The 16898-nt window shown below is 43.4% G+C and overlaps 2 protein-coding genes across 3 annotated transcripts in view; one reads left to right on the top strand and one right to left on the bottom strand.

Annotated features, from left to right (window-relative positions):
• rars2 (arginyl-tRNA synthetase 2, mitochondrial) overlaps positions 1-6275 on the top strand; it is a 35013-nt gene extending 28738 nt beyond the window's left edge. For both annotated transcript variants that reach the window (XM_081378806.1, XM_081378805.1), the window contains 3 exons: positions 1-57; positions 6027-6090; positions 6162-6275. The exon at positions 1-57 is cut by the window's left edge and continues 18 nt beyond it. In XM_081378806.1, the coding sequence (XP_081234932.1) occupies positions 1-57; positions 6027-6090; positions 6162-6248 (208 nt within the window). In that variant the 3' untranslated portion in view covers positions 6249-6275. The remainder of the gene's footprint in view (positions 58-6026; positions 6091-6161) is intronic.
• Positions 6276-7164: 889 nt separating this feature from the next.
• Positions 7165-16058, bottom strand: slc35a1 (solute carrier family 35 member A1). The gene is made up of 8 exons (XM_081378807.1): positions 15513-16058; positions 14901-15078; positions 14661-14820; positions 14182-14334; positions 9674-9740; positions 9423-9599; positions 9137-9271; positions 7165-8722 (listed from the first exon to the last, which is right to left on the bottom strand). Exons 1-8 carry the CDS (start codon positions 15520-15522, stop codon positions 8592-8594), a joined length of 1011 nt encoding a protein of 336 aa, XP_081234933.1. The 5' UTR covers positions 15523-16058; the 3' UTR covers positions 7165-8591.
• Positions 16059-16898: the final 840 nt, after the last annotated feature.

The raw sequence follows: 16898 nt of genomic DNA on the forward strand, positions 1-16898 counted from the left end.
TCAGTCGGCCAATGACCTGCAGCCCAGACACCTGGTCAACTTCCTCATGACCCTCAGGTACACATGACCATCCGTTCGCCTACTTGCACCACACTGAGCTAATACTTCTAAGTGTGTAGCAGAAGAGTAGGCAAGCTACCACACCACAATTGCCCTGTCAATCATCTTGTTTCAGTGAAGCTCGTCCTCATCAGCGCAGGGGATTGGGTGTGGTGAAGGCCTTGGGCTGGTTCTGCACTGCATGCCTTGCTTTCTTAAAGGGGGGGTGAAATGCTCATTTTCACTCAATCTCCTGTTAATCTTGACTACCTATAGAGTAGTATTGCATCCGTCATATCTCCAAAAAGTCTTTAGTTTTATGATATTTATAAAAGAAAGATAGGCTGTACCGAGTCTTTCCGGAAAAAAACGAGCGGCTGGAGGCGGGCCCTGTGGGCGGAGCTAAAGCTGTGCTAACGCGCCGAGCTAACAACACAGAGACATTTGAAGCAGTTTTACTCACCGCCCGGTTCCAACGCACAACGCGAACCTTTATCATTGTGACTGCTCGATCCTTAAGCATTAGACCAGTGGTTCCCAACAGGGGGGTCGCGGCCCACAAGGGGGTCTCGGCGAGCTCTCTGGGGGGTCGCGTCATATTTTGAAAAGTTTTGAGTTATGAGCATTCAAGTCGTCCGTAGTTTTTTCTATGTTAAAAATGTACAAAATGTATATAATAATGAGCGAGTTCATCATGAATCCATCTTCCAAACCGTGTTTTTGTCTTATTCTGAATCACTATGGTACACCTATAATAAGTGTTTATATTGGGACTATTTAACACTGGTTCGGATCGCCGCCGCTGCGGAGTGGTACTTGACCTGCGTGACTCGTCATAGCCAAACACAGAGAAGTAATTCCGGCTCCAAAAGACGCATTATTCAAACGCATGTTTATTAACGATCGCTATAGCGCAAAAAAAAAAAAAAGGAATGCATGCTTTAAGGAGAACGATCATATTACATTAGCTAATTTTATCCATTCCCTGGCCTGGCTGACCAAAAATGGGATTTTAACCATGACAGCCTTAAAAACCAAATACATATGGGCCAGACTGACCCTTGAGGATGATAAAGATGTCTTACCCTATTAAAGATCTCTCCACCATTGACCAAATTACTCACGACCAGCAGATCCTCACACTTATTGATAAAGCCTCACAAATAACATGCAAGTATTGGGGTCCAGACAGCAGTAATTTTGTAATAGCCTATATAGGCTATTCATTCTTTTTTTTTTTTACCTACACACCAGTGTGAATACTGATATTTTTTATTGCGATTCAAATAGGGCCAATTTATAGGCTACTCTTAGGCTTACGTTTTTAAATTACAAATGGCCCACTGATGTTTTTGTTATTGTATTTTCAATATTAGGCTATTATTTGCGCATAAACATATCTGGTTATAGTAATAAACATAGCCTATCGTTTGCTTGAAAACAACATATTTTGTCATCCTTGCTGCTAGCCAACAAGAGCGATAATATCATTAAATGTGAAGGGGGGGCCCTAAAATATTTTCTTGGGAAAAAGGGGGTCTCAGACAATAAAAGGTTGGGAACCACTGCATTAGACGATCTGCAAATCCGTCGATCTGGGCTTTGTTTATAAAACAATCATCGTCAAAATGCAGGGAACAAACAGTCTTGCACAACTCCGTTGATGCTCTGGAAAAACAAACTCCATGCACTGGTCCCTTAACGCTGGGTTCTTTGGGAATCTGTGCAGGGTTGTCTTGCCCTGGCAACCAAAAACCCACTTCTTTGGTGACACTGACTTCCCTAAAGCCGAGCACAGCGCTTTGATGGGGTACTGCTTTCACTCTCTTGCTCTGGTCTACGAGTGCGCGCGCGCCCACGCTATTCCGTGAGAAGTGCCCTTAGGATCCATATAAGGAAATTCCGCCACATCTGACGTCACACACGCCCATACTCGAAAAAAACTTTCCGAAACTTGTGACAAACCGGAAGGAGTATTTTTGGAACAAAAATACTCATTCAAACTATTAATTTTTGAAACTTTGTCCATGTTTAGCATGGGAATCCAACTCTTTAACAGTGTAAAAAACTCAGTATGCATGAAATAGCATTTCACCCCCCCTTTAATGCATCACATATTAGCTGTGATACATACACATCTTTTAAGAGCCTAGCACCAGAGAATGTCTAATAAGGGGAGAAGTTCCACTTCAGTAAACTTCCGTCTTCTGAACGGGTTGCAGTTCCACTCTGGCTCCACATGAGGGCGCTCACAGGACGAGTGCAGAATGAATGAAGGTCTATGGCGCTATACCCCTCAAAATCCACTTTTCTCAGGATATAATTTTTGTCTAATAATTTGAATGTTGTATTTGAAAGGAGATGCAAAGAAATTACACATTGCTGGGTATTAGATTTTTTAGAGTCACTTATTTGCTTTAAAAAGTCTTTTAAAATGTCAGTGACGTCACACACATCGTACGACCAGAGATACTGCTTAACACAACACAGCCGACACAGGTAAACACACAACACAGCCGACACAGGTAAACACACAACACAGCCGACACAGGTAAACACACAACACAGCCGACACAGGTAAACACACAACACAGCCGACACAGGGAAACACACAACACAGCCGACACAGGTAAACACACAACACAGCCGACACAGGGAAACACACAACACAGCCGACACAGGCAAACACAACACAGCCGACACAGGTAAACACACAACACAGCCGACACAGGTAAACACACAACACAGCCGACACAGGCAAACACAACACAGCCGACACAGGTAAACACACAACACAGCTGACACAGGGAAACACACAACACAGCCGACACAGGCAAACACAACACAGCCGACACAGGCAAACACAACACAGCCGACACAGGTAAACACACAACACAGCCGACACAGGTAAACACACAACACAGCCGACACAGGCAAACACAACACAGCCGACACAGGTAAACACACAACACAGCTGACACAGGCAAACACACAACACAGCCGACACAGGTAAACACAACACAGCCGACACAGGGAAACACACAACACAGCCGACACAGGCAAACACAACACAGCCGACACAGGGAAACACACAACACAGCCGACACAGGCAAACACACAACACAGCCGACACAGGTAAACACACAACACAGCCGACACAGGTAAACACAACACAGCCGACACAGGTAAACACACAACACAGCTGACACAGGCAAACACACAACACAGCCGACACAGGCAAACACAACACAGCCGACACAGGTAAACACACAACACAGCCGACACAGGCAAACACACAACACAGCCGACACAGGCAAACACAACACAGCCGACACAGGTAAACACACAACACAGCTGACACAGGGAAACACACAACACAGCCGACACAGGCAAACACAACACAGCCGACACAGGTAAACACACAACACAGCCGACACAGGTAAACACACAACACAGCCGACACAGGCAAACACAACACAGCCGACACAGGTAAACACACAACACAGCTGACACAGGCAAACACACAACACAGCCGACACAGGTAAACACAACACAGCCGACACAGGGAAACACACAACACAGCCGACACAGGCAAACACAACACAGCCGACACAGGGAAACACACAACACAGCCAACACAGGCAAACACAACACAGCCGACACAGGTAAACACACAACACAGCTGACACAGGGAAACACACAACACAGCCGACACAGGCAAACACAACACAGCCGACACAGGTAAACACACAACACAGCCGACACAGGTAAACACACAACACAGCCGACACAGGTAAACACACAACACAGCCGACACAGGTAAACACACAACACAGCCGACACAGGCAAACACAACACAGCCGACACAGGTAAACACACAACACAGCTGACACAGGCAAACACACAACACAGCCGACACAGGCAAACACAACACAGCCGACACAGGTAAACACACAACACAGCCGACACAGGTAAACACACAACACAGCTGACACAGGGAAACACACAACACAGCCGACACAGGCAAACACAACACAGCCGACACAGGTAAACACACAACACAGCCGACACAGGTAAACACACAACACAGCCGACACAGGCAAACACAACACAGCCGACACAGGTAAACACACAACACAGCTGACACAGGCAAACACACAACACAGCCGACACAGGTAAACACAACACAGCCGACACAGGGAAACACACAACACAGCCGACACAGGCAAACACAACACAGCCGACACAGGGAAACACACAACACAGCCAACACAGGCAAACACAACACAGCCGACACAGGTAAACACACAACACAGCTGACACAGGGAAACACACAACACAGCCGACACAGGCAAACACAACACAGCCGACACAGGTAAACACACAACACAGCCGACACAGGTAAACACACAACACAGCCGACACAGGCAAACACAACACAGCCGACACAGGTAAACACACAACACAGCTGACACAGGCAAACACACAACACAGCCGACACAGGTAAACACAACACAGCCGACACAGGTAAACACAACACAGCCGACACAGGTAAACACACAACACAGCCGACACAGGGAAACACACAACACAGCCGACACAGGGAAACACACAACACAGCTGACACAGGCAAACACACAACACAGCTGACACAGGTAAACACACAACACAGCTGACACAGGCAAACACACAACACAGCTGACACAGGTAAACACAACACAGCCGACACAGGTAAACACACAACACAGCCGACACAGGGAAACACACAACACAGCCGACACAGGGAAACACACAACACAGCTGACACAGGCAAACACACAACACAGCCGACACAGGTAAACACAACACAGCCGACACAGGTAAACACACAACACAGCCGACACAGGGAAACACACAACACAGCCGACACAGGGAAACACACAACACAGCTGACACAGGGAAACACACAACACAGCTGACACAGGCAAACACACAACACAGCTGACACAGGCAAACACACAACACAGCTGACACAGGGAAACACACAACACAGCTGACACAGGTAAACACACAACACAGCTGACACAGGGAAACACACAACACAGCTGACACAGGTAAACACACAACACAGCTGACACAGGCAAACACACAACACAGCTGACACAGGCAAACACACAACACAGCTGACACAGGCAAACACACAACACAGCTGACACAGGGAAACACACAACACAGCTGACACAGGGAAATACACGTCCTAGAAGAGTTTCTGTTTTGTTTGTTTCTGGTCCCGCTTCGGATGACACGATGCCATCCAGCGGTATCTCTGGTCGTAATCAGTCCTTCACTGACCAATAAGCGTTCATTAGCAGAATGCTAGCGTGTTATGGCCAACAACAGCTCAACCTGTAAGAAATCGAAAGGACATAAGTACTCGTTCATTCAACTTTCGACCTATAACCCATGTTGAACTTGCAAAACCTACAATCAAATCTGAGATTTCTTACAGGGATGGGGGCGTTCTGAAAACACAACCTTTTGAAAACAGGTTTCAAAGTGCAAGTTTTTGAAAACAATACTTACATGAAATACACAAAGGAAAAACTTTTCAGTTTTTAGTACATCGTGTAAACGCCCCCTCAGGCTACGTCCACTCCATCAGTCCAAATCTGATTATTTGTGCATCTGATCTAAAATTATTGATGTCCACTCTCGTGTATCGCAACTGTTGGTTTCTATGGCACTGTCATTGCGTTGTTAGGCATGCGCCAAAAACAACATCATACAGGGAGTCTTATTTACAACATGACAGTGTCTAGGCAGTGTGATTGTTTTGCTGTTCACTTGTTAATATGATCAGCTTACAATCGGATGTGCACAAAAATCAGGAACGAGGCTTTTAACAGAATGTGTAGAGCCAGGACTGAAAGGATTGTGTAGTGTTGCTGTTATTACTGGGTTTATGGTCTGTTATTGTTTGCTCTGATGAAGTTTTACTGTGTTTTCAGTCACCTGGTGGCGTCGGCTCATCGAGAGCTGCCTGTGAAGGGAAGTCCAGCGGCGACGGCACAGGTAAACACACACTCTCACGATCAGACACTGTTCAGCAGCTGGACCGATGCTCACGGTGTGTGTTTCCTCAGGCCCGGCTGTGTCTGTTCAGCTCCGTCCGCTCAGTGCTGGCCAGTGGCATGAGGATTCTGGGTATTACACCAGTTGACAAAATGTGAATTCCTGTAATAAAAGTCTTTTTCTTTAATGTTTGTTCATTTCTTGGTTAACACACAACATCAGGTTTTATACAGGAGATATGTCTGGTTTAGAAGCATCGGATGTGTTTACATGCAGAAGTGTCTGAAAAAGTATGGAATTTTATTGGAGTAATTTCCAGGTCTGGATAAGTATGGAAAAAAGAAAACCAATTATGGAAAAATATGCGTTTCCAAACACTATTGCCCCTATTTAAATTTCTCAAATATAAAATTAAGAATTTCTATAAAATGTATCATAAATACAGTGATTTCATGCCAAAAGTGGTCCTTGAGTGATTGTCAAACATGACACATTTCCATTAAGCTAAACGGTTTCGTCTTTACCACAGACAACTCTTTTAAACACTTGAAATATTTCATTGAATGCCAGATATAGGAGCAAATGATCATCTAAATCAGACTCTACTTTTCTGACTGCAATATCAAACCATGATTACAGTAACAAACTGATGTGTCAAAGTGAATATATACAGGTTAAAAAGTGTTTAAAGTTTCTCCTCATGTAAGCGTGTGTGTTATCACTTCGAGAAAACCAATGAAACTGAAAATATAAGTATTTACAGATGACTGCTATATACCAAATATAATGCTGTATGGATCATGTATGTAAAATATGGGCTGAGAAGTATGTAACCCTGATCAGCACCGCAGGGCCGTGACCTTCACCCCCACACCACGGACAAAAGAAAGACACACGTTTACATGCAACCTAATAATCGGGTGATGGACCAATCACACTGAGCCCTTCATCTAAACAATAAATCATGTGTTTAACAGGAACATTTTAACCATGTGAAGCCTTAATCAGAACTAAAGCTTGTGCAGTGCTGTGGTGTTCACTGGAGGAGATGAAAGATTGTCCAAACAAGCTTTTCAGACATTTACAAAACTTGATGCAGGTTTTATGAAGGGAAATTTAAGGTCAAGTACTGAATATTTAAGGGATAAATTGATGGGAACAAATACTTCAATATGTTCTCTGAATGTAAATGTCTAAAGAGAAACATGAGTTGTATTAGCAACACTTCAGAGTTTGACAACTGATATCCATTACTTTTAATTCATTTTTACAAAAAAAGTAGCTTTAATCACTGCTCCCAAACACTAGATCATATACATGTATTTGACTGTTCCTTCTGATCACACTGCACAGAAGTGATGCTCTCCTTTACTATTTCTGTCTTGTTTTCCAGTACAACTCTATTCTTAAATCAAGATACATTTATTACAGATACAAAATGGCATAAAATATGAAATCTTGTTTTCTGTGAAATGGATAAAAATGAAGTGAGTTTACAATTAAAACAAGAACAAATATCTGCCAATGGACTTAGAAAAATCATCTTACTTCAGTGGGAAGTTTTCATAAGTCGTTGACAGATATTTGTTCTTGATTTAAGTATAAAGACTATATCAAGACTTAATTTTACATTTGCATCTCAAGTAAAAGTATCAGAGATGTTTAGATATTTGAATTGGAAAACAGGACAAAAATACTGAGAAAGATTCTTTTTCTTTACAATACTTCATTTATTGTCAAAACTTCATGCATTTAAGACTTTAATTTAAGACATTTTTAAGAGCTTCATTTGTGTATGGGTGAATTAAGACCCCCAGAATGCATCATCAAGGCAAAAACTCAAATTATTACTTTCTCTGTTTCTAAATGCAGTTTTGTTCGAAATAAATGCAATGCACATGTAAACGAATATGTGGATCGGATTGCCAAGTTCCCACATGAAGCGCTTTGTTCAGAGTCTGAATGGGGTTAGGTTAGGGATTCGGCCTGGATGCCGTAAACACCCACTATATGAGAGCCTGACTTCAGACACGTTTAACATCACGTCTGCAGACACACATCAGTCCATCAGAGCCGCCTCGTAAACACACAGCGATTGTCCAGGATTACGAGGCGTATCTTTCAGCGTTTGCTCTGTGATTAAACCGAGCCGGCGATCCAGAGCTGTCGAGATCCTTTTCACGCTCAGCTTACGCAAATATTTAAGAACACTTCAGCAAACGACACTGGAAATCTAATCAAATATCCTGAACAATAAACCTGTCCGATGTTCAGTGTGTGGGTTTGGCATCAGTGTTCGTTCCTCGCGGCGGTGTCTCGCCATCTGCATCAAGTCCTACAGTATAAATGATTTTATATAGATAGAGAAAACCCCACATTCTTCCCCATAAACCCCCCTCCACCCTCCTTCATCATCCTCCTCCTCCTCCCCCTCCTGCTGTAGTGTTGCTGGGTCAGTCTCTGTGCAGCGCTGAGCAGCGAGAGTCGTGTGTGGATCAGGGTCAGACGGAGATGAGCTTCTGCGTGTCCTCTCGCTCTGTGCTGGGCTTCAGTTTGCTGGTGTCCTGTTTGGGCAGTCCGTACATGTAGATGGACACACACACCAGCAGTGCTCCGAGGACGAATGTCGTCGCTGCAAAGAGCAGAGAGTGAGTGAGCAGAGAGCGACACGATGCTCCCTGTATTTATAAACTGCTTATTAATGTCTATTAATGCTTTATAAATGATGAATTAACTGTTTACTAATGCTTAACTAATGATTAATAGTGTGCAGTTAATATAAAGTGTTACCGGACTTTGAGTTAATTGCATGTGTTAACTGACAGCCCTAATTTCAACATTTACTAATACATAAAAAAATAAAATTCCATGCACTGGTCAGTTTTGAGACTGGATTTCCTATCATCAAACACAGATGAAACGTATCATCATCTCTTTATTGTGGAGCTTCAGCAGGACCTGACGGGCCGACACACAGGCGAACGAGCCTCGTAAACACTCGGGTCTTACAGAGATACTGATGAGAGGACGAGACTGAAGCACTCACTGATCTGCAGGCCGAAGAGGAGGACGGACGCCACGGTGGACAGCACGATGGCAGCGGCCGCAGAGAAGCCCTTCATGATGTTATCGGTGTACTTCACCACCACTGACGTATACAGTCCTCCCACGCTCGCCAGAACTGCAGAAGAACACACAGGAGAAACCAGTCGGACCACTTCATCACCGGCATTCTAGAGCTGGCAGCGTCTATTTAAACATATACGGTCTTGCTCTTCTTCAAACTAGCGTGACTGACACACGACTGTAAAGGTGATGCCGACGTCACTCACAGATGACGAAGCCGACCCAAGGCGTGTATCCGTAGAAGAAGCCCTTCTCCTGGACCTGTGCGCCGTCTGTCCCGTAGACCCCGATGAGGGTCACCACGATCCCGGACAGGTACATCTGGATGTTCCGCACCCACAGAGAGGTGTCCGAGCTCTTCAAGACCTTCTCGAAGTACACACCTGATCCGAAACAGAGAGTCACTGATGTTCCCTAACGCCAGAAGCCATCAATAACACGAGTGAACGCATCATACCTGCAAACCCGGAGCAGAGGACCGCCACGGCGATCGCCCCGAAGCCCAGGAACGGGTTCTGCTCCACCTGAAGCACACACACACACACACACACACTAAAGGGTCAGTTCACTTAAACATGTAAATGATCCCATTATACACTCTCCCTCAAGCCATGATCCCATGATTTACTCTCCCTGAAGTCATCCTAGGTGTGTATGACTCTCTCCTTTCAGACGGACACAATCAGAGTTATATTAAAACACATCCTGGCTCTTCCCAGCTTTATAATGGGAGTGAATGGAGCCTGAGATTTTGAAGCTCAAAAAATGCATCCATCCATGATACAAGTAATCCATACGCCTCCAGGGGTTAATAAAGGCCTTCTGAAGAAAAATATACATATATTTACAACTTTATATTCTTTAATCACTGGCTTCTGGTAACGGACGTACGCGAGTCTAGTTCCGGTGGAAGACTGACCTCGACTGACCCAAAACATGACCTCTGACCCAACGCATGACCTCTGACCCGACTTGACAAATGCAGAAGATAGAGCAAAATAAAACACCTCTGAGTTTTTTTTTAGGCATTGTCATTGATTAATAAGATCAGTTATAAAGTGTGAGTAAATGTAGTAGATGCAGGGAGTTATAAAGCGTTTAGTAGTGGTCAGTTCACTATGAGCTCATCTAAAGTGAGGACTAGTTATGCCTTGTAAAGCGTTTATAAAGGAGATTTAAAGAATCAGTTTTCTTCTAAACATCATTTATAAAGGAGATTTAAAGACTCAGTTATATTCACTCCCATTATAAAGCTGGGAAGAGCCAGGAAATGTTTTAATATAACTCTGATTGTGTCCGTCTGAAAGAGGGTCATGGACACCTAGGATGGCTTGAGGGAGAGTAAATCATGGGATCATTTTCATTTTAAAGTGGACTACCCCTATCATCACTTCAGGTGAAGATGCTTTGGTCTATATGACAGTCACAGACACTCTATATCTATAACACTATCACACTCTATATCTATAACACTCTATATCTATATAACACTCTATATCTATAACACTCTATATCTTTAACACTCTATATCTTTAACACTCTATATCTATAACACTCTATATCTATAACCAGAGGCGTCGTCAGCCGATTTTGCCGGGGCTTCGGCCCCGAATGTTTTGAGTGTAGCCATGAATGTTTTTTGAAAAGTTGACTGACAAATATGAAACTGGACAATAGCCTATTTTAACCCCCGAAATCATAAGTTGCCTTATTTCATTGTGCTTTGGCTTTGCTGCTGTCTCTGACTAGTGATTGTTGAAATCTGTCTCTGCAGACGCACCATGTGAGTGATTAGATCCTAGAATATCTCAGAGATTTGCGCAACAGCAAACACAAATCTCACAGCAATTTAAAAAGAATAAATAACGCAGTCAGCAGCGCCGCACAGTCCTCTGTCAGACCAGATGTTGTCAGGCTATATGTCAGCAAAACTCTCCTGTCGTATCAGCCGTGTGCTCGCGGCGCGCACTCTTCAATAACACGCGCAAATGCGGCGCGCCCCGTATCACGCAAAATAAACTACGAGCATGTACGTCGTGTTCTGACGTCAATTAAGTATTGAAATAACCAAAAGGGAGATTAAAGCTGCGTCATTTTTCATTATTAATATTCTAACATTTTATCAATATTGCAAAGTCATCAAAACTAACTCGTGTTATAAAATAAAAAATTGGTGACCAAAAAAGTGAAAATACATCTAGCCTAAATGATCGTTCTTGACATTCTTTTAACTATAAGCAACTTGTCTAGTCTGTAATATTATTTCCTTTGTATAATGAGCTTGTCTTTGTTTTAAATTATATTGTATTTTTATTGTGAGTGTGAACTGCTGCACAGTCATGATTTAGTCAGCTTGATTAACATTATTACAATGTATTCCTATTTAACACAGATGTTCTTCGCTAATTACAGAAACTAAAAGCAAAATATAAGTATAAATATTTATAAAATAAACAAACAAAAGATTGCACTGGTGTTTGAATGAAATGTAGCCTAACATCTATATGCAAAATAATCCTTGAAAGATTTCTCATTTAAGGCCATTCCTGTGTGGAATATGTGATTGTGTATTGTCAACAATAAGCAGAAACGTTCTGCATTTCCATTTTGTACTGTGGATCAGGATCATTCATTTCAAAATTTATCCTCATTCTCATGTTTAGGAATCTGTTATCTTGACAAATAATTTATGCTACTGCCCACTTACATGCTTTTAAAGCTGTTGTTATCCAATTTTTTTGGGCCTTCAAACACCTTAAAATGCACATACAGTGAGGAAAATAAGTATTTGAACACACTGCTATTTTGCAAGTTCTCCCACTTGGAAATCATGGAGGGGTCTGAAATTGTCATCGTAGGTGCATGTCCACTGTGAGAGACATAATCTAAAAAAAAAATCCAGAAATCACAATATATGATTTTTTAACTATTTATTTGTATGATACAGCTGCAAATAAGTATTTGAACACCTGTCTATCAGCTAGAATTCTGACCCTCAAAGACCTGTTAGTCAGCCTTTAAAATGTCCACCTCCACTCCATTTATTATCCTAAATTAGATGCACCTGTTTGAGGTCGTTAGCTGCATAAAGACACCTGTCCACCCCATACAATCAGTAAGAATCCAACTACTAACATGGCCAAGACCAAAGAGCTGTCCAAAGACACTAGAGACAAAATTACACCTCCACAAGGCTGGAAAGGGCTACGGGGAAATTGCCAAGCAGCTTGGTGAAAAAAGGTCCACTGTTGGAGCAATCATTAGAAAATGGAAGAAGCTAAACATGACTGTCAATCTCCCTCGGACTGGGGCTCCATGCAAGATCTCACCTCGTGGGGTCTCAATGATCCTAAGAAAGGTGAGAAATCAGCCCAGAACTACACGGGAGGAGCTGGTCAATGACCTGAAAAGAGCTGGGACCACCGTTTCCAAGGTTACTGTTGGTAATACACTAAGACGTCATGGTTTGAAATCATGCATGGCACGGAAGGTTCCCCTGCTTAAACCAGCACATGTCAAGGCCCGTCTTAAGTTTGCCAATGACCATTTGGATGATCCAGAGGAGTCATGGGAGAAAGTCATGTGGTCAGATGAGACCAAAATAGAACTTTTTGGTCATAATTCCACTAAACGTGTTTGGAGGAAGAAGAATGATGAGTACCATCCCAAGAACACCATCCCTACTGTGAAGCATGGGGGGGGGTAGCATCATGCTTTGGGGGTGTTTTTCTGCACATGGGACAGGGCGACTGCACTGTATTAAGGAGAGGATGACCGGGGCCATGTATTGCGAGATTTTGGGGAACAACCTCCTTCCCTCAGTTAGAGCATTGAAGATGGGTCGAGGCTGGGTCTTCCAACATGACAATGACCCGAAGCACACAGCCAGGATAACCAAGGAGTGGCTCTGTAAGAAGCATATCAAGGTTCTGGCGTGGCCTAGCCAGTCTCCAGACTTAAACCCAATAGAGAATCTTTGGAGGGAGCTCAAACTCCGTGTTTCTCAGCGACAGCCCAGAAACCTGACTGATCTAGAGAAGATCTGTGTGGAGTAGTGGGCCAAAATCCCTCCTGCAGTGTGTGCAAACCTGGTGAAAAACTACAGGAAACGTTTGACCTCTGTAATTGCAAACAAAGGCTACTGTACCAAACATTAACATTGATTTTCTCAGGTGTTCAAATACTTATTTGCAGCTGTATCATACAAATAAATAGTTAAAAAATCATTTATTGTGATTTCTGGATTTTTTTTTTAGATTATGTCTCTCACAGTGGACATGCACCTACGATGACAATTTCAGACCCCTCCATGATTTCTAAGTGGAAGAACTTGCAAAATAGCAGTGTGTTCAAATACTTATTTTCCTCACTGTATGTAGGTCCGAGAAATCCCTTGAGCCCCCCTAACTACCTCACATTTGAATGCACGTGCCTGTGGGGTAATGTGGGGCTGGTGTGGCTGCCCCCTGCATATAAACCTACAATATATATTATTCTCTTTATTGAGTCATGTTATCTTGTAACCCACCCCCAGCCCCTGATGTTTTTAAAACCTAGAAATGCCCCTGTCTATAACACTCATGGATCGACTGAGTTCCTGCAGGCTCATAAATCAGCTCATATGTGGCCACCAGTCATTTCAGTGAACGAGTGTTACGTCATGACTGTTATCAAGCAGTGGCCGGTGAGTGAGTGTAATGCACTACATTAACAACAAGACCAGAACAATAGCGGCAATCGGCCCGTCCAACCCAGGAATCAGGTTTCAGAGTTATCTCCGAGTCTCCCAGTAGTTATACGACGTGAGAGGGAAACTAGGACTAGGAAGCTGGTATTTCTGATGGCGGGTGAGGGCCGCATCACTCCTGCGGTGTACCTGGTGTACCTGTGTTCTGATGGCAGGTGTACCTGTGTTCTGACGGCAGGTGAAGTGGCGGTGTACCTGTGTTCTGATGGCAGGTGTACCTGGACTTTGGTGGAGGTCGGCGGGGTCCACTGCACGAGCGTGACTCCTCCACACAGCATGAAGACGGAGAACCACTGCAGACGGCTCAGAGAGCGGCTCAGCATCAGCACCATACACAGCGCCGTACAGGGGATCTTCAGCTGGTACGTCACCTGACACACACACACACAGTCAGACAGGACACACACCTCTGTCCCCGTCCTCTAGGGGTTAAACCGGCGGAAAGTGTTTCTCAACATGAAACCGTGTTCTTGATCTCCCATAATCTGAGTCAAACATGATATTCCACGAGAAACACAGGGAGGACGGAGTCCACATGAGCGCTGATGACGTCAGCTGAAAGGAGCATTATGAAGACTGACGTGTGTTTTTTTATTCTTACTAAAGGTCTATTTTTGTGTTCCAGTCCAACAGAGGGTTTGGAACGACAGCAAGTTCATGATAGAAGAATCAGTGTTTCCTCAGATGTTCATAATACCTGGTAGACCGCGGCGTCCAGGTTGCTCAAGGCCACGAAGGCCATGTTGTTCTGGATGGCGTACACCACCGACGGCACGCTCAGCTTCAGCAGCTCTCTGGGGCTCCTGAAGATGTGTGTGACCACCGCGGCCCTGCAGCGGCCCAGGTCCCCCGTCTCCCTGCGACACACACACACACATCACAGCACATCAGACCAGACCACACACACGACACGAGGAGACGTGTCCGGCTCACACACCTGACCAGCATCAGCAGACTCAGCAGCAGCTTGATGACCTCCGTGATGCAGACCGCGGTGGTGGAGAAGTACAGGTCCGATGACACGGTCCGGGTGTATCTGAGGGCCACGGTGTATGTGGCGGCGACCAGGGTCATGACGGACAGGCAGTAGATCTTGAAGACCACACTCACTGACTCTACAGAGACACACACACACACACACACACACACACACACACACACACAGCATCACTATCTCGAGTCACACACCAGCACCAATAACCACACAATAAACTAACACCTCATATAATAAACTAACACCTCATATAATACACCAACTCCTCATATAATACACCAACTCCTCATATAATACACCAACTCCTCATATAATACACCAACTCCTCATATAATAACCCAACACCTCATATAATACACCAACTCCTCATATAATAACCCAACACCTCATATAATAACCCAACACCTCATATAATAACCCATCACCTCATATAATAAACCAACTCCTCATATGATCAAGTACCAGCAGCGCGAGGTTACAGGTTGTTGTTATGATCATTTAGTCTCTTAAACTAACATGACAGCTCGTTAGAGCGAGAGTCAGAGCTGCTCTTACCGTTCGCCATGACTGATTTCTGTCGGTTACACAGTAATGATAATATTAATAATCGACCAGCTATCTTCTGATCAAGACGTCTGTCTGCATTTCTGTTTCCAAGACGAATGAAGAGTCCAAGACACCGTAGTCAGTAACACACGGGCACTTCCGGGTGCGCGCACAAGCCAGACGGCACTTCAAAATAAAAGTCAGATCTATATCAAAGAGTATAGAAGTAACAAGAGGCGAAACTCAATAGAACGTTCCATTGCAACAAACTCCCCCATGCGCAGAGCTGCAGCTCCGCCATCTTGGACTGAACGCAACACAGCTGTCATAGGATTGAACTATACCGGTTCAAATTCAAAAGCGGTTAAATGAACTAAAAAGTAGTTTCTAGTTTTTAATATCTCTAGAGCAGACATCCCATGTCTCCCGGAAGATCCGGGAGTCTCCCGCATATTTATAGCGGCTCCCTGATGCCCGCAAATTAGCTAAAATCACCCGGAATCTAGAGCGAGCGAGCAAGAGCGCGCAGCTCCAAACCGTGTAACGTTAGAGCACACGGCAGAAAGGGTGAGGGAGCGAGATATCAACATATCAACCTAAAATGTGGAACACAACTTGTTCAGATTTTTTGCTTTCATTTTCTTGCAGTTCTAGAGTAAAATATATTTTGTAATATATATATATATATATATATATATATATATATATATATATATATATATATATATATATATTATAAAATATAAATAATTATATTTTAAAATTTGTACATTTTAATAAACTCAAACTTATATAATTTTTTTCTGTTTCACTTTCATAATTTATTTCACTTCAACAATAATCTGACAAATTAAAACAAGACCAACCATAGTATTAACGTTACAACCATACTAACGTTACAACCATTTAAGTTTGGATAGTGATTTTCATGTTAAGCGAAAAAAAGGTGACAGTTAAAGGGTTAATTTAGTGATAACAATGAATTAATAAAGCGGTCATTTGCCAGGTTAGGTGTTCATATATCTCTGAAAGTATGCGATTTAAAAAGCCCATTTCGAGTCTTGACAATTTCGACCAAATACATAACGTTAGCAAACTGTTACTGCGGTTATGGGATAGCTTACATTAACGTTACAGCACCTGTTATCGTTGACGTTAGCTCACTTTAAAGTTAATAAAACCTTTTCTACTTTACCTCTCTGGATATTTGGGGAATCTATGAAATGCTAGTTGATTGGTTGTACACTGGTAGTTGTTGCAGTTGATGGCAGAACACTGTTTTCTTTGTTTGCAATTATTTTCAGACATAATGTTAATGCTGTACAGTAGTTGTGCTAACGGTAAAGCCGTTGGTTCAGTCCAAAATGGCGGCCGCGCTACCGAAGCGCCACCTAG

This window comes from Scardinius erythrophthalmus, assembly GCF_964197995.2.
Source record: "Scardinius erythrophthalmus genome assembly, chromosome: 11".
Classification (NCBI taxonomy): Eukaryota; Metazoa; Chordata; class Actinopteri; order Cypriniformes; family Leuciscidae; genus Scardinius; species Scardinius erythrophthalmus.

Bases quoted from the DNA above. Each gene is read 5' to 3' on its own strand.
- slc35a1 (XM_081378807.1), bottom strand. The intron at 14,821-14,900 runs GTGTGTGAGCCG...TGTGTGTCGCAG, and splicing joins AGTCTGCTGATGCTGGTCAG to GGAGACGGGGGACCTGGGCC. The intron at 9,272-9,422 runs GTGAGTGACGTC...GTTCTTCTGCAG, and splicing joins TTGGGTCGGCTTCGTCATCT to TTCTGGCGAGCGTGGGAGGA.